Consider the following 24,799-nt stretch of genomic DNA (forward strand, 5'->3'; position numbering starts at 1 on the left):
AGTTTAGTTTTGAGGAAGAGAAAGGTAAAACAATGGAAAAACAAACTATATTTACATAGCAGTCGCATAAACTACGTGACACATTTCACTGATAACAATCGACAGCAATATCATATCAGCGCCCCCCCAAAACCATCTGACTGACTGGAAGACTACAGTACTTTTGTTTGCTTTAATTCCCCTTGAACTTAAACTTGAATCCCCGTAGTTTGGTGTATACTTGGAAGATAAGGCTGCGCTGAGCTCACGTAATGTAATTCATTCAGGCAGATGCCACAATTGTGTGCACAGCTGCAGGCTTTTTGAGGTTAACACGATTCATTGCTTTTGATGGAGCCGTTTGATACACACGTGCAGAGAGGTTCTTCTTGAAGAGCGACTCCAGCGTCCCTGCAGTTCTCTACAGATTGAGTATTTTTGTCATGTGTCGGCGGGGTGAAGGACCCAAATGCAGGCGAAGCAGGGCACGAGGGCAGAGGAGTCAAGGAGGGATTTTATTAATAAAACAAAAGCAGGAGGCAAATAAGGAACTGATCAAAACACAAATAAACTCCGGGCAGATGAACAAGGGAAACTAGGGCAGAGCACAGGACAGGAGAACGAAAGTAATTCAGGCAGGAAAATAACAACAATGAACCGACAAGAATTGAAACAAAAACAGATGACTAAATACACACACACACTAATTGACAATGACTAGACACAGCTGGGCAAGACACAAGTGATAGGGGAAGCTGATTGGTAGATACACTGGGAAGGGAAGACACGCGCAGGTGGACAAGGTTAACAATAACAAGAGTAGGGGGACAAACCAGAAAGCAGAAACAGAAACGTAAAGCAACATGACAAACTCAAAACTAGAACCCCAACAAAAGCAACAAAAACCAAAACCCAGCCCAAACCGTGACAATTTTCAGGTATTGACAACCTGTGACTGTGCAATCTCTCCTCCACCTGAGTGTCCACCTGCAAGTGTTTGACATTGAAAATTGCAGTTTACAGCCCTTTTCGAAAAATGGTCTTTCACAAAACACGTTTTCCACAGGCCATATTTACACACTTAAGGTGTGTTAAGGTGTTAAATATTGTATAAACAGTTGTTTGTTACTGGTCATGGAAAGATCGTCATCAAGATACATCTTATTTGCTCTCACTTTGTGACTACTTACTATTTACTAATGGGGCTGGCTTTAAAAAAAATAAAAATAATAATAATAATAATAATAATCTAAAAATCGATATTGAATAATTTTTCCTTTTCAAGCCTGATGTTGATTCATAAAACCATGAATACATTATACAGTAGATATAAACACAAGAACATCCGCACGCACAGATACACACATAAACAGGGGAGAACTCTCTGCTTGTCTTCTGCAGACGCTGGCAGCCCTGCAGCAGCAGCCTACATTTTATAGGAGGCGGGCCAAAATATGGTGATGTCATCTCGATGTCTCTCTCTCACTCTCTCTCTCTATCTCCCTCTCTCTCTCTCTGTATCTTTTCCGCCTTCCAGGGTCTGTGTTGTGAATACTATGGTGCTTCTGCTGCCCAAGCTGCATGAGGTAGGCTTCCTCACTCTCTTGCACACGTGCATGCTGCATTTCTAGTCTGGCATCTGATGGAATTCATCTGTTGTTTGTGTAGAATCCCCTCCACGGAAGTAACTCCAGTTTGTGTAGCAGGACTGCTAACAAATGCTAATAATGAGTTTATTGATTTCCTGAGTCCAACACTCATGTCAGCTGAGACGTTTACACTTTTCACCTTTTGAACATTTCAAAGACAAAGGCGGTACATATTAAGGTGGCACGTGCCAACATCTGTTGGCACCTGTGTTCCCTCTCTTGCAATCGCTTCTCGCATTATGTAAGAGGTATCGCTCTCTCTTGTGCACACACACACACACACACACACACCGAAACATTCAAATCAGACAGCGTGCGTCACAGCACATTTTCACAGCACATCTCTGTAGTAGCTTGTGTTGCCGTCCTCTAAATGTCCACAGTCACGGCTAAAAAGCTGCTGCATTGTTTTGCCGCTAAGAGGATTTGAACAGGCGTTTGAGGTCATCACAGTCTCCTTGACACCTCGCGGGGTTCTGTCCTTCAGTCCTTGTCATCTGGCTCATCAGCAGTCCCATCCACATGTCGTGCAGGTGGATCGGATGGTTGGGGGGGGTGTTGCTGTCCTAAGCATTGTGTGATATGGGATATCACAAGGTGATGAACATAAACTATCAATGCATAGTTATACTGACGTCACAGTCATTTGGGAAAGACTGTCACATTGATATAATTTGAGATAAAATCGCAATGCGTCTTTTTATTGATATTATAGTGAGACCCATTGTTGCAGTACTTGCCCAACAATTTGATTTATGGTCATTTCATCGTCTGCCACATCACAAATTGTTTCTGTTGTCAGTGTCAAAGTATTGTCACCCTCCATCCATCCATTTTTGGAACCGCTTGCTCCTCACAAGGGTCGCAAAGGGTGCTGGAGCCTATCTCAGCTGGCTAGGGGCAGTAGGCGGCGTACACCCTGAACTGGTTGCCAGCCAATTGCAGAAATATTGTCACGTCTCCGCCAAATATCACACTATTGTGATTATAACCAGTGCTTCATTTCCTGGAGAACTGAAATACCGTAAATGTGGCTCCATTTTGGACTTATCCCGAAAGAAGGGAATTACACAGGAGATTGGCATGTGGCACAATATGTCACGTATCTTAGTAGCCGAACTGATGGAGCTCCACATTCCTACAACATACTACAAAATGGTGGACATGTTTCTACAGATATTCCTTGATTGGCTTTGAGAGAAAAAAATACCTTAAATTCAGATTCTTTTTTATTTGTTGTAAATGCTTCTTTTATTGGGATGGGGGATATGTGAATGTAAAATCAATGTAATTTCATCATTGAAGACTCCAATTATTATGCATCTTTAAATAAGGTTAATGGAAGAATCACAGTAAAGGTATGAATGTGAGTTTGAATGTTAGTGCCCTATGTATGTACACCTCTCATATTTTTGTAAATATTGTATTATCAGCCACCAATCGTGATTTGCCAATTTTGGTATAAAAGTACATGATCAGAATACTATATACCTTTTCAATTCATTCATGTTCATGTTGGTTATATTGATTGATTTGTTGCCGTTAAAGGATGCTTTGGTTGACATTATTGGTCTTTCATTGGACTTCCCCCTCCTCACATGGTTGATTAATATTCTAACTTCCTGACCTACATGGACTGTTGCATTTACTTTCCTCAAGCATGCACCAAACTGGGACAGCCACATGATTTAATTGGACCAGCCAATTGCCTGTTACTGGCTTCTCTGTTTTTTTTCCTCCCCTCAACTTTGGAGGAAGAATATGTAACAAGCCTTCAATTGTAGGCGCAGAGAGCGTGTGTTATTTTATTTTATTTTTTTTGTCATCCTCCCACCTGTGCGGCTGCCACTCTGTTCTGATTCATGTACTGATTGTTGAAGCATCTGTCTTGACCTTGAGAGAGAAAGCCACATGATCAGCATTATGTGTGTGTGTGTTGGTGTTGGTGTTGGCATATGACTCTCATAGCAGGTGAGTTCTTTATTTGTCAAATAACTTGGTGACCGTTTCATTGCCAAAAGGGCCTATTGCCACCAGCTGGATATCTTAAAACCATGGTAGCAGTACAGTGGGGTCATGGTTAGCACGTCTGCCTCACAGTCAGGAGGTTTGAATCTCTTCCTCCAGCATTCCAAAACAATGTCAGTTGAAGATCCGTCCATATTTGTGGATGTGAGTGTGACTATTTGTCTCTGACTTCGCTGTGACTGGCTGGCGACCAGTCCATTGTGTATCCTGTCTCTTGCTCCAGACGCCAATGATCCTAATGAGACTGAGCCAGCGCTTCAGAAAATGGATGAATGTAACCATGGTACATGTGCGAGGTAGGGACCAGTTATCAGTAGTACTAGAAGCTATTTAAGTTCTCTTTATCTGTAGTTGGCGGTTATCATGAATAACTTAAAAGGATCACATTTCTGCATGTGACCAATCCTGGACAGGCCATGGCACACGTGTTGTACAGAAGTCAAGTATGCATTAGAGCACTTGAGGTGCAACATGAGCCCATTTGACACAATTCACCTTGTGTAAATCTTCGTCAGGTCCACTGAATGGGCTAAATGGCATCCAGAGGTAACAATCCCTGGATAATAGACAAGGGTTGAAAACAATGACATGCCTCAATGCTCCTATAGGGGAAAGAGCTCAAGGCAAATGGAAAGAGAATTCAGAATTTCCGGGAGGGAAACAGCTGACAGATTGGCAGTTCTTAGAAATGTGCTTTGTTGAAGGCCTGAGTGAGGGAAATCAACACGTTGACAGTGGCTGCTGTAATCATTTCCTGCAGCGGTAACCCTTTTGTATTGCTTCACTCTCCTGACAGATATGCACTTATCTGAGCAGCGCTGACAGGCCCCCCAGCTCAGCTTGAACATGACCATGAAGTCTTCTTCTGAGTCCCAACAGGAGACCGAGACCACTTTGGTGAGTTGATACACATGTTGTTTAATGTATGATGCATGGTGGCTACAGTCCCAAATTGACACCAAGTTGAGCATCACAAACTCTTCTAAGATTAGATATTAGAACACGTTTAAAGATTTGATTGAAGCTGTAAGAAACAGGAAAATACAATATTCAGAGTAGGCATAATGAATTGAGGAATGCCCAACCTAATTCATACAGTAGTAGATACTGGACATGTAATACAAGTTTGTTATCCATTAAGTCCATGTTGAACTGCTTGTTGACAGTGAAGATTTCTTATAACCATTTTTTAATCAAATGTTGTGTATCTGCTGTAGTTCTTCACTGATGAGACATTATTTCCAGAAGTACACTTGATTAGCCATAATGATGATTTGAAAGTGCTTCTAGCCATGTCAGTCTCCCAGACAGTAAAATGGCTACATGCACAGCATCTTGTGATCTCAGTAGAAGCAAACCAAGCAATGTAGTGCCACATTTTTTTTTTCCAGTTGCTCCTGTTGTTTAAAACATAGTCTCACATGGTCACATCCATACCCTTTGAAAAAAAACAAACAAATAATGTATGCGTTCACGATAATGCAATATTCCATTTATGTTCAAATATCTCATTTTGGTGAGAACATCATGGTAATCCTGAGTCACTACAGGGTTGGACGATCATGTGTTTCTCCCAGACAAGTATTTATGAACGCGCATACGTAACTCACAGTCTATTTCAAGCACTTCCGTAAAGTCTCTAATGTACTCATGGGAGCTCCAATCAGCACCAACGCATTATTAAAGTGCCACTTCCTTTCTTTCAGCTCGCAGGTTTGCCGTTCTGTCCTTTCATTTCACCTCCACCGTAATCCCTTTTTTTGTGACTGAGTAGGAGTGCAATTATAATTGCAGATAGCCTGATAACATCTCTGCATCTCTCTCTCTCAAGCCATCGCGCAAAAAGATACACAGTGGTATTATTGGGGAGCAGACCTAAAAGTCCTTCGCCCTTGCGTTGAGTTTCTCAGCATGGCATGAATAATTATTAATGAAGACCTTCTTTTCGTATGTGCACGATTAAGCCGCTAATGACTAAAGGCTTGTGAAAGTCTTATTGGCAATGAACTGTTTCTTTTGATTGCTAACCTTTTAGAGAATTTTATAAGACTACCCAGGGACGGCGTGTGCGGCAGCACGTTATTACCTAATCACTTATTATGATCCGCGGCAATGCCAAGTTGCCAACTGGTGTGAGGGGAAGACATATCATGTCACTGCCTCGCTGGTTGTTTGATGGGGTCCGTTTGTGGAAATGATGAGCTCTTGAAAAAAAAGAGATGAGAACCTCTGGGAACTATGCCAGGTTGTCTTCACATGCACAGTCAAGGGATGTGTCCAACCTCCACTGACAACAGGCTGTGCAGCAGATGTTTATTAGGGGTAAGGCCATAGTTATACTGCAACTACATAGTATCTCAAATTCAGCCTGACTCAGAGATGTGAGGTATATTTCCTTAAACAGTCCAGTGCTTTCTCTAAAAGATAGTAATTTTTATTCAGACCGATACATTCCTCTGTTGTGCTAGACGTCTTGTACAAATCCCACAGAATAAATACATATCATACCCCTAAAAGACACCTCAAGTAAACATCTCCCTGGCCACTAAGGAAAAATTGTGGTTCCACCGGATTTAAGTTGCCTTTATTCATACAGTCCCCATCCCGTTCCGTGATAGACATCTTGTACAAATCCCACATGATAAAAAATAAATGCCTTACCCCTAATAGATGCCTCTGCAGTTGAGTTAACTAAGACCTCCATGGTTACTATATGGGGAAATAAGGTACAATTTATTGTTTTGTTAAGGTACATTTTATGTATGCTTTTTAATTAACGATATTTGAGTATGATAACATTTGCTTTTGTGTGCCATTCGCTGCATTAGTCTTTGGGTTAACTTTCCTATTCAGAGTTGTGTGTCTTGCTTGTAAAAATACTGACATTAGCAAATATCAAGACGTAATGTTTTATTATTAGTTACTTTCCATTTTTCAATATGCCTATAGTCTATAGCAGGGGCAGGCCTCGAGGGCTGAAGTCCTGCAGGTTTTGGACGTTTCCCTCTTCCAACACAAGCTGATTCCAATCAACAGGATCGTTATCAGGCTTATGCAGAGCTTGCTGATGAGCTGATCATATAGCAGCTGTGTTGGAGAAGGGAAACATCCAAAACCTACAGGACTCCGGCCCTCGAGGACCGAGATTGCGCAGCCCTGGTGTAAGGGTTAGCATTAGCATGAGCATTATTTCGGGCTGAACCTTGATATTATTTGCCATCTTACCTCTACTGTGAATTGAATTCAGCACACCTGAGACACCTTTAAAATGAAACCCTCCCTCTAATTTTTGCTCAACGACTACAAATGAGTTCTAAATGCCAGAGTGGGGCTCAGACACTCTTTCTTCTCAGGAGCAAAAATGTCAGCTTGCCTGTCAGCTAGCTTTGAGAGGGGACACACACACACAAAAAAAAAAAAGCAAAGGTGAATCACAGGCGGGGTGAGAAAAAAACAAAGTTGCTTCAGCTTTTTTCTGATTGCATGGCCAATGTAACAACCGGGTTGGGACATATTGATTTCGCTCAAGTAAATGAGTTGAAGTAAACGGGTGGCGGTGGGTTTGAATTTAAGTACCTTGGCAGTCATTCCCTGACAGCGTTAGGCTTTTAGTGCTGAGATTGTGGCTGAGCTTGAGACCAGTAATCACGACAATATGGATTTATTGACGTTGCCATGAGAAGGATTGGTGCAAAGATTCAGTCATTGGTACAAAAGACATGCATGTGTGTGCTCCCCCTCAAAAGGCAGCCATTAAAGCGTCACTTCTACCAAAAGGCCTATTTGAAGCTGTCAGGATAATTAAAAATACATTAAGCCCCGTCTTTACAGCTGTGTAGCAGTTAGAGGGCCGTCTTAGGTAATTCACCAAAGTACATTGTCAGAGCTGAGATCAGACTCCGAAGCGTTGTATATTGTTGATGACTTAAATTGGCTTCAGGTATTATAAAGGTTGTCACTTACCAGCTAAATGTCAAATTTTAGGGGGGGGGGGGGGGGGATTTATATTAAAGGGATTTGAAAATGTTTGTAATATAGTGACTGTACATGTGTACAGTGAACCCCTACTATATCACGGTTCATTGTTCCCACGCCAAATAGGTGGGAGGGGAAAAGAAACCAAATATTACTGAATGTTGTTTATTCAAAACAAACCACATCACGTTTAATATCCACTTTGCAAAAATGTGCTACACAGGCTAATGAATAGCATTTTATTTTTATTAAATCAGACAGCACAAGCCAGTTTCTTAGCCACTGTTTGTGCAATCATTGGGCTGGCTCACGTCACTCGCATGTCGCGTCATCGTTGCAACCCAATCTGTTGTGTAAATAGCACAGCAAGCAAATGTTTATCAAGCAATTGCTCTCCAAACTCAACAACCAAAAAAACCCTACGGAAAACATTACAGCATATAAAATGTTGTCGCTAGCCTGACACCAACTACTGTATGTTTCCAACTTTTTAGCAGAGGCAGCAGTCTTATTTTTCCAACAGCCAACACTGTTTACTCTTGAACTACTTGTACTACATTTTCCTACCCACCATTCATCCTATACTAATCGTGGTGCGCTCACAGAGTACTGAAATGTGTGATACTAACATTAAAAATAGATGCACACTACAGGTGGCGTTCAATGGAAATTTATATGCAGTTGTACATATTGCACATATTCTAAACTGCAGTCAGGGGAAATAAAGCCAAACTTGTTTTAAAGAATACCATCGTCATTTGCTTTTTCTAGACGCAAAAAAAAAGAACATCAATATCACTCAGTCCTACTCTTGGTGGTTATTAGAGTAACAGACGTCAACTATGGGAAGATGAGCTACTGTTCAGTAATTAACTACTGTTGCGATATTCTCTCATGTTATTAACATTTTTTATGTGATTCATTGACTGTTGATTTTATCAATAGTGAAAGGCCTATCCATAAGTCACACCATGTGACAACTTATGTTTAGCTCCACTTTTTGTGCCGTTTAACAGTTGAGCTGGTAAAAGAGAACACTAGCAGAGTGCTTGCATTATTGGTTCCATGATAACCGCCGGTGGGTGTCCGTGCACGTGTCTTTCTGTGGGCTGATGTGGTTGCTGAGCTTTATTGGCGCAGAAGGGCTTCAGTCAACATGAGCACGAGGAGGCTGTCCCTTAAGACCCATAAGCGCTCCAATAACTGCCTCCATACACAAGACAAGGTCCCGATTGTGGCTTCCACTTCAGCCCTTTAGAAAACGCCCACTTCCTTGTTCATGTGGCCGAGTGGCGCTCTGATGATTTGTATGATGTTTTTACCCTTTGCAAAAAGGAGAGTCAGAGACTGTTTCGTGATGTAATAAATAACCCAATTAAATAGAAAGTACAGCAACACAGCGCCCAGTGGTGGTTGTGTTCAAAGCGCAAGACGAAGGTGGGGTGAGGCAACAAATAAACACAGAAGGACGTTTAGTGAAGGAGGAGAGGGGGAATAAATGAGTGAGGCTCCCTGCCTCGTCACCGCCCTTCAGTTGAAGACGGCTCCGAGCTTGGTCGTAACACGCCGCCACAGCAAAAACGGCAGCAGCAGCAGCAGCAAGTTCACCTCCCACCATACGGTATGCATTTCTCTTATCTGCCTCCGCGAGGGGGCCTAGGACAAAGTAGCAAGCAGGAAACAGTGATGGATGTGTAAAACTGTTCGGCGCACTTGACTGTGCTGTGTAGAATTGTAGTCTGCTGTGAGACCTTATAGCTGTTATTAGACCTCTGACTCAGTGTTGTTTTATGTCTTTTTGTCACTCGTTTTAAAAACGGTAGCTTTATATGCAGTGACCACAGCTTTGCTCGACAACTTACTATATGTGCAGTGATCCTGCTGTTGCAAGATTCTGACCAATAAATTTACCCATTCAAGGCTATTGGCAGAAAGGACGTTTCTTTAGGTCACTTGACAGCTAAGGAACCATCCCTTTCCAGTATGGATTTTAAAGAGGCAGACCCGGGCACCTTCTGAAAAGGACCCAGACATGTTATTATATTATGGCAGTGAACATTAGTGGAATAGTGGACAGAAAACATTCCCCTTTAATGGCTTTCGGGTTCACTGAAACAAACAAGTTGTGTCAAGTTAGAAAACACAATTTTTGTGACTAGGCTAAGTAGCACGTTAGTCTTTCAGGGCTGTTATGATGTCGTGTTTGATCTGATTTGCCATCATCTGCTCACTTGTAGCTTAACTGCAGCTTTTAAGTTAAAGGAGACACATTTTGAAATTTCGTTCACAATCTTCAACAGTTCCTCAGGTGTCTATAAAAGAAATGTGTTTATACTCTGTGAGACGAATTCATATTACTGCAGCATACTGAGGAGTTGTGTCCATCTTCATGTACAGTATACTGTGTATATATATTGCAAAAAGTCAACAAGTGTTTCTGTTCACGACTGTTTGCATTATCCCTACCTAAACAATTATCCTTGAGTTTGCCATTCACCTCTCCAATGTCACAACTGATACCCCTGAGGTCACCTTCATTTAGCATCCCTAAGTCTCATTCCCTTGCAGAGATGAAACCAAGTCGCTCAACGCGTGAGGCCACCCACTTCATTGAACTCCCCCACGCTTGTCCCATACTGTCGACAGACATGCTGAAATGTTATCGTCTAACGAAAGAGTGTCAAATTGTCCTGTGCGCCACCTCCAGTAATTTGTATTAGAAATTCTGAGAGAGGATTTCTTTGTTTTTCTTTATTCATATCAGTCATGATATGGAGTTCCATAATGTTATTCATTGAGTAGTGTGCACATCTGCTTGGTAGAATATGCTTAAAAGGTCGAAACCTTGGGCCGACGGTGTGTATAGCTTGTGTCTGGGAATTCCTGTGTTTGCCAGACTGAGGCTGAACTCCCCTCTGGAGCGGACAGATGTACTAGCTCTTGATGGATCAAGCCATTGCCTGCTGTAATTTTCACACCCAGTAAGTGGGAAGCAGTGGGGATGTGAACAAGCATGAAGTCGACTTTAGGAGTCTTTGAATATATAAATAGGAATAATGTGTTTGTGGACTTAGTAACTGTACATAATAACTCATGTGGTAGTGCAGTGGTACACAACCGACCTTCCAGCAAACATGGGGCCATTCTATGAATACTGCTTTTAATATTTTTACTATTAAACAAAATAATCGGATAATATGTAGGCCAAAGAACAGCAACATTAACAAAATGGTTATGATGTAATTGTTGTTGTTCTGAACTCACACAGCAGCTGTGTAAAAAAACAACAACAAAAAAAACAGTATAAATAAACATTTCCAGTTGCATTAATATTAACTAGAATGAAATTGACCTGCATAACCACTACACTTATACAAATGACTTTATTGTTGTCTTGAATAGATCCCCAGCGTCTACACTGAGGTCAGCTTTACGTTATTGCTGTTAATACATGTTGTTGTGGCTATACCAACAGATCAGTTGCACAAATGTCCTATGTATAAACATCTACACTACTAATAGCATTATTATCAATATCATTGTTTTTTTTATGGTGAGCGCAGTAGAATGGATCCCACAACAGGTGAAATACCATTTAAGCCACTACTACTACTACACAGCTACACTACTATTACTACTAAAAGCAGTTCTGCTACTTTGGCATAAAAGTACACAAATTCCATATTAAGCATCCATATTAGAACAAAGCAAGTCAATGCTAGAGTGTGATGTGGAAATTGTGTGTAACCTTGAAACGTTACTCATTAACCTGTTTCAGTAGGACAGTCTTTCTCAATGTGAATTTAATGCCGTGGTCCATTTTTACATTGTAGGTCATTAGTTTGTCTGCTTAACAAGTGGGAGAACACTGCAGTGATGCTGCATAGACGCCAGCCAGCATGAATAGATTAGCATCTAATAATTGAAGCTCTTCCTGAATATAAGTGATGGATATTAATAAGCATAGAACAATATGCCATCAATGTTTTCTGAACAAAGAGCATGACAGTGGTGACTCATCATTTTCAATGCCTCAACATGTCTCTTGTTGTTTCTGAGTCTACGCCACTGACATCTTAATGCAATATATATATATATATATATATATATATATATATTTTTTTTACTTTAATATTATAGTTCACACTTACTGGAATAGGCATTGTTTTTGTGTGCAAGGTTTTGGGTGAATATCAAAAGTTGTCTGGAGAAAAATAAAACGGTTGTTTGTATCTTCCTGTTCCCCTGTTACCGAACAAAAAAAAAAAAGGTCAGAGAGACTGTAAGCTTTGGGTGATGTTTACGCATTACGTAACATGGGATATTTTATACATAGTAAGCAAGCACTCGTCATCTTAGAGCGAGCGCGGTAGTCAAGGCTGCCTTTGCCTAAATCTGTCACTTTTTTTTACATGCATTGTTGTCACTTCTTTATTTACTTAAACGTATGTAAATACAGAAGAGGATGCCTGATATCTCAACTGCAAAAATAATGTGCTGAAGAAGAATTGAAAGTGCTAATGTCGCTGAAGTTAACAAAGCTCCCTTTAGTCCAAATTTGGCAAAGAAATAGAAAAGACCAATTTTAACATTAAGATTGACACATAAACGTTAAACAATTATTAATTTTTCCCCCCAAATAATGCCCCAAAAAAAACTATTTACAAAAAAAGATTCGATGATGATGATGTCATAGTATTTACTGTAAACATTAAATCGGATCAGCTTGTCTTACTAATTCTGGTACACTGGATTATAGTTTTCAGTTCTCAGCGCGCTTGTACGAAGTTTGAGAAAATCGCTGTTTAGCATTCTAAAAGATACGCCAATCCTGCTATGGGTATATGCTTTATGTCCCAACTTTCATTTCATATATCAAATGGCAATTCTCTCTGAAGCAATGAAGCATGAACCCTAGTCATTCTGAGGTTGCAAATATTAAAAAAAGAAAAGAAAAAAAAAGAACTACTATTCAGCCAGGCACTTGACTCACTTGCATGTTGTTTCTCGATGTATTTTAAATATTAAAATTTGCTCTATGAAATAAAATATTGACCAAAAATTGCACAATTTAATCCAACTTTTAAGAGAAGATGGGAAAGAATCAACTCTGTTGCATGATTGGCATGGAAGCATTATTCTCACATTCCATCCCTAGTGTTTGTGTCTGATATACAGTACAGTGGACATTAAACAGGGGCGTGTAGACTGATTAAATGTAAGATTTTTGTGATATAAAATATGATACTTTCTTCACCATTATTGTAGCCTATAACCTATACAACTCGAGAAAAAAATTGAATCTTTTTGAATAGCACAAGCATGCCCATCCTCTTCTTCTTTTGGAGATGAGCAATGTTATGTTTGCTGCAGTCCAAACATAATTTGGAATTTGAAATTATGGCCAAAAAGTTCATCCTTGTCGGGAAAAGCCTACTAGAACAGCTGAAATGGACAGTATTTGCAGTTAATCAGAGGCACTTGGTTGCAGGTGTTTGCTGATTTGAATTTGAATATCCCAGTTGTAAGAGGGTGTGCACACTTGTGCAACCACATGATTTCTGTTGTTGTTTTTTACTTAAATGTCACACTAAATGGTGGAATACTTTTTAAATTTGATAAGAATCTGACATTTGAACACGAGTGTGTCAACTTTTAATCTCCACTGTATGAGCTCCACTAATTTTATTCATTTAGTACCATTTCCTCATTTCACGGTCCATCGCCCATGTCAAATTATATGTCCTCTGTTTATAATTTTGTTGAACTAATGTCAGTTTTTCCATTTGTTTTGTTTTGTTGTGTGTGTCTTTTGGTTGCAATCGTTGGCTGTGGCTTCTCCTGCTGCCGTTGATGGCCACGCACGCAAAATTCCACCGCCGTCATCCGGCCGACAACACATGGAGGATTCTCTCTCTCGCTGTTTTCATCTTACTTTCTTCCACACTTGATCCATCGCTTTCTCTTTCATGCGCACCAATTTCCCCTCCTTGTTTCTCCGCCTCCTTCCGTCCTGCTTGTGTGTTTTTTTTTCTTTCGCACCTGCTAGAACCCTGCAGAGTTGAGAGAGCTCCATGCCACCTCTGGTAAGCCACTCACCTATTTTTATATTGCAATCGGAAATCTGAGTCTTTTCTGAGACTCATCGGGCCAGGTTAAAATATTAAATCTGCAAATTCACCAATGCCATATATGCGGGGGTTCAATGTATTTATCTGTATTATAGTACAAATAATTTAAAAGTACAAATGAAGGCCTTCTTAGATTCCACAAATAATTGCTTGAAGAAAAATACAAAGAAAAAAAATGTGGTGCCACTTGTCTTTACTATGACAGATACTAACCTGTGTACTTCAAAAATCAATGATAGAAATAAAATCATCCCCTAAATGATACACTGTCTCAGTCACTTGAATAAATAAACACCAGACCACCAATGAACATTGGGTGAAAGGACCTTAATGCATTGACTGGATTGTCAACATCCATGTGCATTTCTGTCTCTGCAGCAGCAGCCATAGTGTCCGGTGATGACGCCGTCTGTCTGACGCCAGTCAGGATGAGCCAGCGCCAGGTGAAGGAACGGGACAAGGACAAGGAGGCAGTCCTCCAAACACCCAACCGTGAACATATCACCTCTCCGTCTTCACTCAGCCCGGGTGTCAGCTACAGCCATGGTATGCTTGGGACTTTCCTCTGCCTTGACAAATAAGATTAATCGTAATGTGGGAATCCTTACTAAAGATCTATTATTTCTTCCTCCTGATAGACTCCCAATTTTATTCATCATTGATATTAGTTTCAAATGTTTCGTTGTTAGAAAATTTTTAGATTTTTATTTTATTCGGAATTCTCACTGAATTGTAATTTTGCAAACAATATACTTTGTGTTAAAATTAGCCCATTTTAAATTTAAAAACATTTAAATAAATAAATAAATAAATAAATAAATAAATACAATCAAAAAATAATAATTTTGATGACATCACAATTTTTATTTTTTTTTTATTTATTTTTTTGTGGCTCCTGACATTCAAATGGGAAGTTTTTGCTATTAAAAAATATGTATTATTTATTATTACTATTTATATCTATCTATGAAATCAATCACTTACATGTCACTAAAACTAAATAAGAACCTTCACTCAAATAAAAACAAATGTAATGCAATCTCCTTGGTGGATAATATGTATTGTACATTTATAAAGTATATTTTTTAGCTCTGTTTCCAAAATAGATAGTACTGTTCAACCTACATATATATTTAGAATGAGTCATTATTTATAATAAGTCAACGATATATGGCATGCTTTCATCATGAGACTCTCAAAGTCACTCTCTTGTGTAAATATACTGCAGTACATAAGCCACAAAATGACATCTAAACATATTGCCCGTGCCTTACTTATAAAGCACTTAACCTTAAACAGACCTCATTTTTTCACTGAGCTGCTGGGCTGTGCTGTCTTTTTTTTTTTTTTTTAACCTTCTGTAGTCACCTTCTGTAGAAACAATGACTCATTCATCTTAAGTGGTTTACAGCATGCATGCCTCTGTACTGCTCATTATATTGTGCTCCCCCTTACCTTATAAGGTGCCATTTTAAAACCTAAAGTGATTTATGACACTTTTATTTTGTAAAAAAACAAAACAAAACTCTGCCTTATTGCTGTGTTAGTACGCCCTCTTGTGGATTGCATTTGTTGGTGGATGTCTGAAGCGTGAGATTTGTAATTTGTTTTGACAGAATTGCAAATTCTCCATAACGCATATATATTAGATTTATCTATAACAATAAGTACATTAAACTCATAATTACTAATGTGAGCAATTGTAATCGTCAAACATCATTGTAATTAATCAATGTGATACAATTACCAATAATCACACAGCAGGGAGAACTGATATATACTTAATCATAACTCACATAAACATGCATTTTTAAAATTAATAATAATATATACAGAAGTGAGCAGCATGTTTTACAATCCAATATTTATTGTAATAACTTAAGTATGTATATATAATATATTGTATAATTAAATATGTGAATATTGTGTACCACAGCCTGTCATTCACAGAATTATTTCAAATATACTTATAAAATATTTTTTATATTTGATGTTGCATTTAAAATGTTTTTTTTTAGTCACAGGGTGAAGATGATTGTCTCTAAATAAATTATGTTGTGTGAATTTCAAACCTAGTTCTTTTCTTTCTCTATAGAGAATGCAACTTGAAGAAAATACAGTGAAATGCCTTCTCATACACGATATATGATAAATTGGATTTATAATGGAGTTGCGACTTCTTATAAATGACTGCTCAATTGTATTATTGGACAGTGGAAATGTCATGCTGAGCCATGTGGTGGAAAAGTACATGAGCTACTCTGATGATGTCTTCCAAGTGTCTGAGACAGAATGTGGTGAGTGGGTGTGCGAAATTGTGTGCACATAACTTGCATTGAAGCTGATGCCAGAAAGTCCAGATGCCCTGAAATCATTATTCCGGCCTTGCAAATCAGTTTACTGGCTCTTCTTTGTTTTTGCTTTGGTGGGTTAGTATTAGAATGTGCTCTAATAGTTTGAGTTATATGCACTCACTACCAGTTACTGTTTCATGAGAAACTAGGATTATAACGGTGTTTAATTGGCTAAATTCTGGTCAATTATTTATTCATTTGAAACGGCATATTATCAGTCGACATAATCAGCCAGCTGATTACATGGTCAGACCCTAATAATAATAGCTGTTCTTTGTAGAGGATAATGAGTGTTTGCCTTTCATATTGGTTTGTTCTGAGCACGTTTTTCCCCACCCCCATGATAGTTTGGTTAGTGGAGATGGCTGCAACATCATCACTAATCACCAAAGCGTCCTTGTCGGACTCAATATATGACTCACCGAAGCAAAAATAAACCCTGAAAAGGCTGTTTGACGTGGCTTGTGAGTGTGATTGGGTGTCTGATGAAAACTCACAGCAAGGGATGAGGTAAACAGTGAAGACGACATAGGCAGCAGAAGAGCAGCTGGGGTCAGTGCGGATTTAAGTTCAGCTTCTGGGATTATGGCCTGTTAACAGTGTGGAAGTTGGATCAGAAGGCCGGCCTTATCCTTGCCCTCGGCCAATCTCCTTGCGGTGTTGCTTTTACCTACGATCTCATCCAATGAGCGCTCTTAAAAAGGACTCAGTGGTGACAGAGAAGCTAGTGGAAGTCAGTTTGACACTATGATGGAGAGTACACTGGCGGCAGGGTCTTGGCTAGGCTTGGATGGCCAGAGGCTTGTATGGGCTAACGCCGTGCGGAGCTAAAGTAAGCCAATTTGGAAATTATTCCAACCTTTCAAAAGATTTCAAAGGAGGTGTGATATAAAGAGGCTCCCGTTATTTAGATTTGTCCTCTCCGTTGTCTGTGTCCTCTTATAGTTGAGAATGTTGAGTAGGAGGAGGTGCACTCCATATAATTAATCATCCCATGTCACGCTTCCTGTTCCTTGAGTGCAATTGGTTTCTCAGTGCCACGGTGGGATGACCGTATTTATTCAAAAAGCGTCTTTGTTCCAAAGCTAATCCCGAGGCTTACAGGGTCTGCCTGCAGCCTTTTCCATCCAAGTGGATGTGGTTACCTGCATGTGACCACTTGTTTTGCTATGTCTTTGTATTACTAAAGCCGCATTGTGTCACTGACTTGTAATCCATTAGTGGCAGTGTCACAGCAAGGTCACTTTTGAGCCTTTAAAGCAGCTTCATTTTCCAACAGATCAGTGGGTCTTCAACTTTTTAGATCACGCAGCACCTCAGAAAATACTTCGACTGCTCAAGTACCACTGGTGACCAACAATACAATACAGAAACTAAGCCAGTGGGTCTTTTACTGCCTTTTTTACTCCCACGTGTCATCCAAAAAACAACGCCGACAGTGCCAACTGATTTAAGAGCATTTTAGCTCATCTTTCAAGGCAAACAGAATATTATGTGCTATTATTACATAAACACGTTCCATTCTTTCATAAAAAAAAAAAAGTATGTTTCTACCTTATTCCGCTTTAGGAATCACCATTTGAAAATAGTAATTTGAGTGAAAAGATACATTTTTTGCACAACAGTGACTTAGACACTATTTTTTTTCTTTATTGATGCTCTGTGAATTAGATTTAATGTGACAAAGGCTTTGATCATTCACGTCGTCCTTGAAAACGCTCTATTTCATCAGATTCGTCATGTTTCATTGTAATTTCATACACCAGTCGCCCATTGAAAAGAGATACAATGCTGCCATCTGCTGGCCATAGTTAATGGGTGTTTTTGATTTCACAACTCCATTGGCTAGGCAGCGCTCCACAAGACGTTGCACTGCCCATTGGTTTAACAAAAAAAAAAGTAGCCAATTCACGTTTATGGCGGCATTCATCGTGGTTTTAGTAATCACTATTAAATGTTTTTGGTGGTAAAAGAGTTAACCTTGTTGGAGGTACTAAAGCCAGTTACCATGCGCATTTACCGAAGCCTTTTTTGAAAAATAAAAATATTTGTTGTTGTTTTCAAATTCAAGATCTATGTATAAGGGTTTACTGGTGAACAAAATGAACAGGGAGAGTAGCTTTTGGAGTAGGAGGGGCTGTGATGTACTTCCAGAGTGTTGTGTGCCTCGTCGCTCACAGTCGAGTGAGAGAGAGCGAGAGAGCGAGAGAGGGAGGAGCAGTCAGCTGAGGCAAGCATCGAGGAAATACCGCACTCCACTCTGAGCTCTTTTGCTCTGTCTTCTCTTGTTTTGGTTCACTTGCTTGGCTCGCCGTAGGAGCACGGGACCCCCCCTTTCACCCTCTACCCTGGGGGGTTTCTCAGCCACCACCAGCAGCACTCCCCCTTACCTTCACGCCCCACCCATCCGTCCGTCCCTCCCTCCCCCCGCTCGCCGAGGGATCGCCCGCCGGCCCCCATGATGAAGGAGGAGGGCTTGCTGGGGCGTCGCCGTTTCTCCACGTGCGGCGGCACGGCCTCGCTGCGACCCCCGCACCCGGACGGACGCAAACTCATCCGCAATGCCTCCTTCGGGGGCTATAACGAGCTGTCACCCATTTCGCTGTCAGGTGGGTGTCAGAATGGAAGCATACGGTTAGTCAGTCCATCCCTTAGTTGTGCCTTGTGATTGACACCTGTTTATATTATTAGTTTATTAGTGATGCTGAGTCAGTAGAGAAGGTGTGACTTGTGTCCTTAATTTGTGGCTTTCATTGGTTGGATGTAGTCAATAATATGGACAACTTGAGGTAAAGTAACTAACTTTATGATCATGTTGACAGTAAACAGGATCGTCTGCTATTGCCATGGCAACCCAGGATTACCTTAATGTTGGTGGAGCAGCCATAGCTGCTAACTTTGCTGCATGTTGAGCCACTTGTAGTTTGACCGTGTATTGTTTAATAACTCTCCCAATGTGTCATTTACCAAAGGGACTGCGTAAGGGAAGCCATATAGAGAATTGCATACCACCTAAGATGAGGCAATTTGATCTATGTGAAAAAAAAAATGACATTTCTAAAAACACAACAAAAATGCAAGGTTATGGCTGCTGTAACATTGAAAATGTCATTTGTGAATACATATATGAATTTCTCTGTAAACAACAAACCACTTAAGTGTACACATTTTTTTTACACATTACCAAAAATATCATTGTAATATAATTAACTGCCAATTTATTTAAAGTAAAAAATGACTGCAGGGAACTTTTTTTTTTTTTTTTTGCTGTACTAGAATATTTTAATAGCACATGCACCCCAGTAGGTGGCAGTGTCAGTGCACCAGGGGTATTTGCCGCTCTGCAGAGATGTACTTACAACAATTCTATAGACAGATGTTACTATTTGTAGTCACGACGGAGATTTGTGGGGGGGTGGTTGGGTACATTCTGGGGGGGAGGATAACAAAAGTTCTCAGTTGCTCGTTTGATTTGAATGAAAGTTGATGCTTATTTTCACAGACAACACCACTGCTGGTCCAGCTAGATGATAAAAAAAAAAAAAAAAAGCCTCCTGTCCCCTGCAGTTCAAAATTTAGATTCTGTTGTCTGACTCTTTCCTCTTTCAGCTGGCAGCTGTTATGACGTTCAGTGTCTGAATAGTGGCATGACAACGCACTATGTATAGAAAAGAAAAACAAAAAGAAACATACTTTCTGCTCCGAAAGAGAGGAAATAGAATTTTAATGTCAGGTTTGCTCATTTGAGCAGTTTGACAAATCCCACCATTCTTTTTAGTTGTTGCTTATGACCCTTTGGTTGCCAGCCAGCTACTCTTTAACTAGCATATCCTTTGGCCGCCCGCGTATATACCCAAGAGATGTCTGAGTCATTGTTTATCCCCTAGCCAGAACTCCCTCCTCTGATTTTGGATTGCTTTTGCAAGACAAACGGTGGACAGCAGCTGGTGCAGCGGAATCACTCTCATTGCTTTGCCGTATTGTTTTGTCTGTGCAATTTTTAATTTTTTTTTTTTTTTTGTACACCGCCATCTCAGCAATTACAATTTGTGGGAATAGAAGCCAGCTGCGGGTTGAGGTTTGTGAGTCACAATTGTTTGTACGCAGACAGTGTTTGTTGTCCTGGCACTGGCTCAAGTCAAAATCAATGATCTCTCACCATTTATTGTTGCTTAGGAAGGATATTTAACCTTTTGATGCGCAACATCAAATATCATCATAATATCAAATGGCCGGCATTCATTGCTTCGGTTATTTTATGCTGGCTGAGGTTTTATTTCTTCATTTCACAATTTAATACACCAAATAGTCTTTAAATCCCTTGTTTCCGATTCCCTGTAATCATTATTTTAGTTTTTGCGTTCATACTTTATTGAATCAACAAAATTCATTTTTTGTGTTTCAGCATTTGGTTCATGCACACACTGCCTGTTTTGAGGTTCTGTGTTCAAATCTGATTCATTTTGTTTTGAAATGCATGACTATGAACTGGTTACTGGTCTTAGGAGCACCTAATATACAACTTGATTAATTGGGCAATGTCTTCCCATCAACTGCATGTTCAACTTTTAAGCTGACAGAAAAGTTGGAGGCTCCTCATGATGTATCTTTTGATAAATTCAAATGAGTGGAGAGTGTCTCTTTGCACTTGTTAATATGATACAACCTATCGTGGCACCTTTTAATACAACTCGTTTAATTGGGCCATGTCTTCACTAATATTCTGTGTCCAACACTCAAACTGTCAAGAGTTGGAGGCTCTGAAAGCTTTTTTTTTTTTTTTTTTTTTTTTTTTGACAAGGTAAAATGAGTGGACTGCATGTATCTTTGTGATTATATTATGAGACAACCTATCTTGAAGTCAACCTGACACAGATTCTTTAATATAAACTTTTTTTTTTTTTTTTGCCAACTTTAGTTGAGGAAAGCTGAAGTGTGCAACTGAAGTATGTTACATTATAGTGCAATACACAAAACCCAATATTCAATAGAACTATGCATACAGCATTTTTAGGCTTCAGTCCATATTAGCAATTCATTAATTGATTAATTTTAATCTCGATAAATGTTCTAAATTCCCGTTTCAGTGCCACTGTGAATGCAGTCTTCTAACCATCAAGCATTTATTCTGCCCATTCCTAAGAATTAAACAGACAATTATGCAAAATGCTTCATAACAATACAAAATGGAAAGAAATATTTAAATCAAGCACATTATTTTCGTGTTGTATTATCACAGACAAAAACAAAATCTCTTTAATATGGACTTAATTGCTGTTTTAGTGCAGTAAAAATGAAATAAAGCGAAAGCTGTCCAAGCTGTCTTTTGTGATTACTAAACATTGGATCCCACACACAGAGAAGGTTTGCTCTCATTTTCATTTTAGTGGAGCTGACGTGACCCCCCGCCCCCCCCAAACACATCTGCCATAATAATAATGAGGCAGTTGGCAAAAATCCCACACAAGCCAAATTGCTGTCAATCTGTTCCCCCAAAACGTGTTGTTTTCTTCACTGCATTGTCATGCTATAATGCTTTAATGATAAGTCTCACCCCACATTTTGTGTACATTGAGGGGACCAAGTGCGAAGCCAGCCAATGGAGAACTGTGTACAGCAGACTCCTTCACTTTCAATCTTTTTTTTTTTGTTGCTACATCTACAGTCAGTAGCAAATGTGGGAGACCACCAGTCATAAAGATACTTTACAACTTGAAGCGCTTTAATGCTAACTCTTTCGATTTCGGTGAGTTGACGATGTTCTGCTGTTTTAAACAAACCTATTTAACATTTGATAGTTTGTTTTCTATGTGCAGGGTTTTGCAAATGTATTGCAAATGTATTGAATTCTCAAACGAGAACCAATCCAGCTCGTCGCGCTTTAATTTGAATTCTTTCGATTTCAGATCTTTGCATTTTACCATTTGCATTTTGAGTTTGTAGTTTGTCTTTTCCCATGTTACAGTGCTTAGAAAATGTATTCGAGCACCTATCATAAAGAGACCTTCCAGCCCGTATTGCTTTAATGCAAACACTTTCAATTTCACTACCTTTAGCTTCATATGCTCCCTTAAATTTGATTTAATTGAAGACTGCTGTGGCATGAACCACATTACTGAGACCTGGGGTACAGTAACACCAATGCCACAGTATATTGATATCATGTGACATCACAGATCTTTGGATCAGCATATTCTATCTTCATTGACTATATGTGATGCGTGTAGTCGTGTACTGTATAAGCAGTGCACAAACACTGTTGAGAGGGGTGCATTCAAAAAACAAAACAAACTAAACCTGCAATGTCAATGGTCAACACTTACTCAAAGTCCTTTTTACCCCAGTGTTTCTTATGTAATGTAAGATACTATATTCAAGAGTCTTGAACCTGAAAATCAGTCATCTGACTCCCTTTTGTACAACAAAGGAATCCCCAGAGAACATTTTACGGGTAGTCGAGGCAGTTGAGACGAGAATCTGACCTTATCTAAACTCTCTGCGGTGTCGCCATTGTCTCCTTGAAAAGGACAAATACCAGTAAACAAAGAAAAGCCAGTCAGGCATCTGAGACCATGAAGCTTGCGACTTTGATTGTAAATTGATACGTTTGCTGCTTTGCAGCATACTTGCTGGTTGTGTGCCGCAGTATTAAAGTGCAAAACTTGTTACTACCCTGCTCTCTTATGCCCCAGCGTGTGCATTAAAATATAAACGAAGAGGATGCTGACGGTGTCGTACCATCTCGCTGCTGTAAGTGCCTCAATTGCCCTTGACGTGTTTAGCGCAAGAGGTTGGCATGGAGATGTGTGTCAAGTGGGTGCAGATGGTCTGGCAGGACCACACGTGTACTTAACTCGTGGGAAAACAGACTTTAATAAAGGAGACTGTATTTATATCATTACTTTTTTTCCCCCAGAGTTCCTTTTTTATCCTTCATTTCTGGCATCCAGCCAGTAGGAATGGCCTAGAATAGTGGTCTTTTTTTTTTTTTTTTTTTTTTAACATCAAGTACAACCTTATATATATATATATATATATATATATATATATATATATATATATATATATATATATATATAGTAACATTCAAATGTACCTGTTATTATTGTTAGTATTGTTGTTTTGTGTCATACACGTGAAAGTAGCAGTGTAATAAACGAGCATGTATTTGTTTGAAAACTGCTGCAGTATTGATCGACTGTTTCTTCTTTGTCATTTCGTCGTAGGTTTCGAGAGAGGGAAGGAGGACCTTTTGTCGCTGCCTTTGAAAGAAGACTCGCTTTCAATATCCAAGAGCAAGGTGCACTTGAAACACTCATAACAGCAATACAAACATGTGCAAGGCATCAATATCATTTGATTATATGTAGTGGGGTGGCATGGCTCAGTGGTAGAGTGGTCATCTCCCATCTGTGTGGTTGTGGGTTTGATCCTCAGCCCTGGTGACCATGTTGAAGTGTCCTTGAATACTGAACCCGATTTGCTCCCAGTAGACCTGGCAGTGCCCTGTATGGCAACAGCCGACACCATATGGTGTTCCATAAAGCTCTGTTACCATTTTAGTTGTGCTGCATGAAAGATTTTGTTTTACTCCTTTGTTATTCTGGAACTTTCTGCATTCCTTCCTGTGCCGGCATTTATTTCGGGCCTTATTTAACCCGACTTAACGATCCCTTCTCATCCGCGTCTGTCTCTGCGCTCTAAATGACTCCCGCTTGGCTTGCGTAGCTAACTGGCAGACACATTCCCACACCTCCGGCAGGCCTTTTATAGGTCTGATTCAGCTGATCATGTGCTAAGTTTGGGCTACTGTGAAAGCCATTGCTTTACAAGTAAAGCAAAGCAGAAAGTTGAAAGTTGATTAGTACTTTTACTCTCAATTAATATTTTTATCCGTATTTCATTTATTAATTTTAACTATGTAATTGTTTTTTTAAGTTATTATTTTTTTAATTATGCAACTTTATTTTTATTTAGCTTTTTAGTTCTCTTTAAGTCTGTTTTACTTTTTATTATTATGTCATCAAGTCCTTTCTCTCTCCACCCCCTTTAATTGCTAATCTCCATTAGCATGTTAATCCTGAGGACATTAAAATAAAATTCAAATTCAGATCCACAGTGACACTTAAATCAAGTGTAACACATCCTTAATGTTTGGTCATCTTATTTGATTGAAATAGCAACTTGTTTTTCATTTGACGTATTTGCAGTCGGAAACCAAGCTGTACAATGGCTCCGACAAGGACGTATCCGCGTCTGGAGGCAAGCTCACCAAGAAGGAGTCCCTCAAGGTAAAAGCTGCTCTTTAAATCAGCTTAAACATTGTTTATCCGGACACACTTAAGACGCCAATGTGTTATGTATACCCTGATAACCAATTACGTAATAGGCTGTCATTGGAGAAAAACGTTAACATAATTTGCTTCCCAATTATAAGGGGAAATTACTCTTTATTTAATTACATTGCTTAGCTTGTGGAAAGTGTGATGATGTTGTCTTTAGGTCCAAAAGAAGAACTACAGGGAAGAGAAGAAAAGGGCGACAAAAGAGCTGCTCAGTACCATCACGGATCCCTCTGTCATTGTCATGGCTGATTGGCTGAAGGTAAACAAGCCTAATTTTAAGGATTCTTGCTATTAATAGTTTGAAGTATCAGTCAGTGTTAGTGTTAGTTAAACTTCAT

The 24,799-nt window shown here is 39.5% G+C and overlaps 1 protein-coding gene across 9 annotated transcripts in view; it reads left to right on the forward strand.

Moving 5' to 3' along the window:
- The window catches only part of osbpl8 (oxysterol binding protein-like 8), a 40,485-nt gene that overhangs the window by 4,173 nt on the left and 11,513 nt on the right, over positions 1 to 24,799 (forward strand). For 2 of the 9 annotated variants that reach the window (XM_077498650.1, XM_077498653.1), the window contains exons 2-8: positions 1,517 to 1,565; positions 4,453 to 4,553; positions 13,681 to 13,717; positions 14,141 to 14,308; positions 23,343 to 23,416; positions 24,327 to 24,407; positions 24,619 to 24,720. In XM_077498650.1, coding sequence (XP_077354776.1) covers positions 4,503 to 4,553; positions 13,681 to 13,717; positions 14,141 to 14,308; positions 23,343 to 23,416; positions 24,327 to 24,407; positions 24,619 to 24,720 — 513 coding nt within the window. In that variant the 5' untranslated portion in view covers positions 1,517 to 1,565; positions 4,453 to 4,502. Of the gene's footprint in view, positions 1 to 1,516; positions 1,566 to 4,452; positions 4,554 to 8,408; positions 9,253 to 13,680; positions 13,718 to 14,140; positions 14,309 to 16,819; positions 16,949 to 18,295; positions 18,726 to 23,342; positions 23,417 to 24,326; positions 24,408 to 24,618; positions 24,721 to 24,799 lie in introns of those variants that run through there. The other 7 variants (XM_077498647.1, XM_077498649.1, XM_077498655.1 and 4 more) reach the window with 6 other exon arrangements.

Source organism: Festucalex cinctus, chromosome 16 (genome assembly GCF_051991245.1).
Source record: "Festucalex cinctus isolate MCC-2025b chromosome 16, RoL_Fcin_1.0, whole genome shotgun sequence".
Classification (NCBI taxonomy): domain Eukaryota; kingdom Metazoa; phylum Chordata; class Actinopteri; order Syngnathiformes; family Syngnathidae; genus Festucalex; species Festucalex cinctus.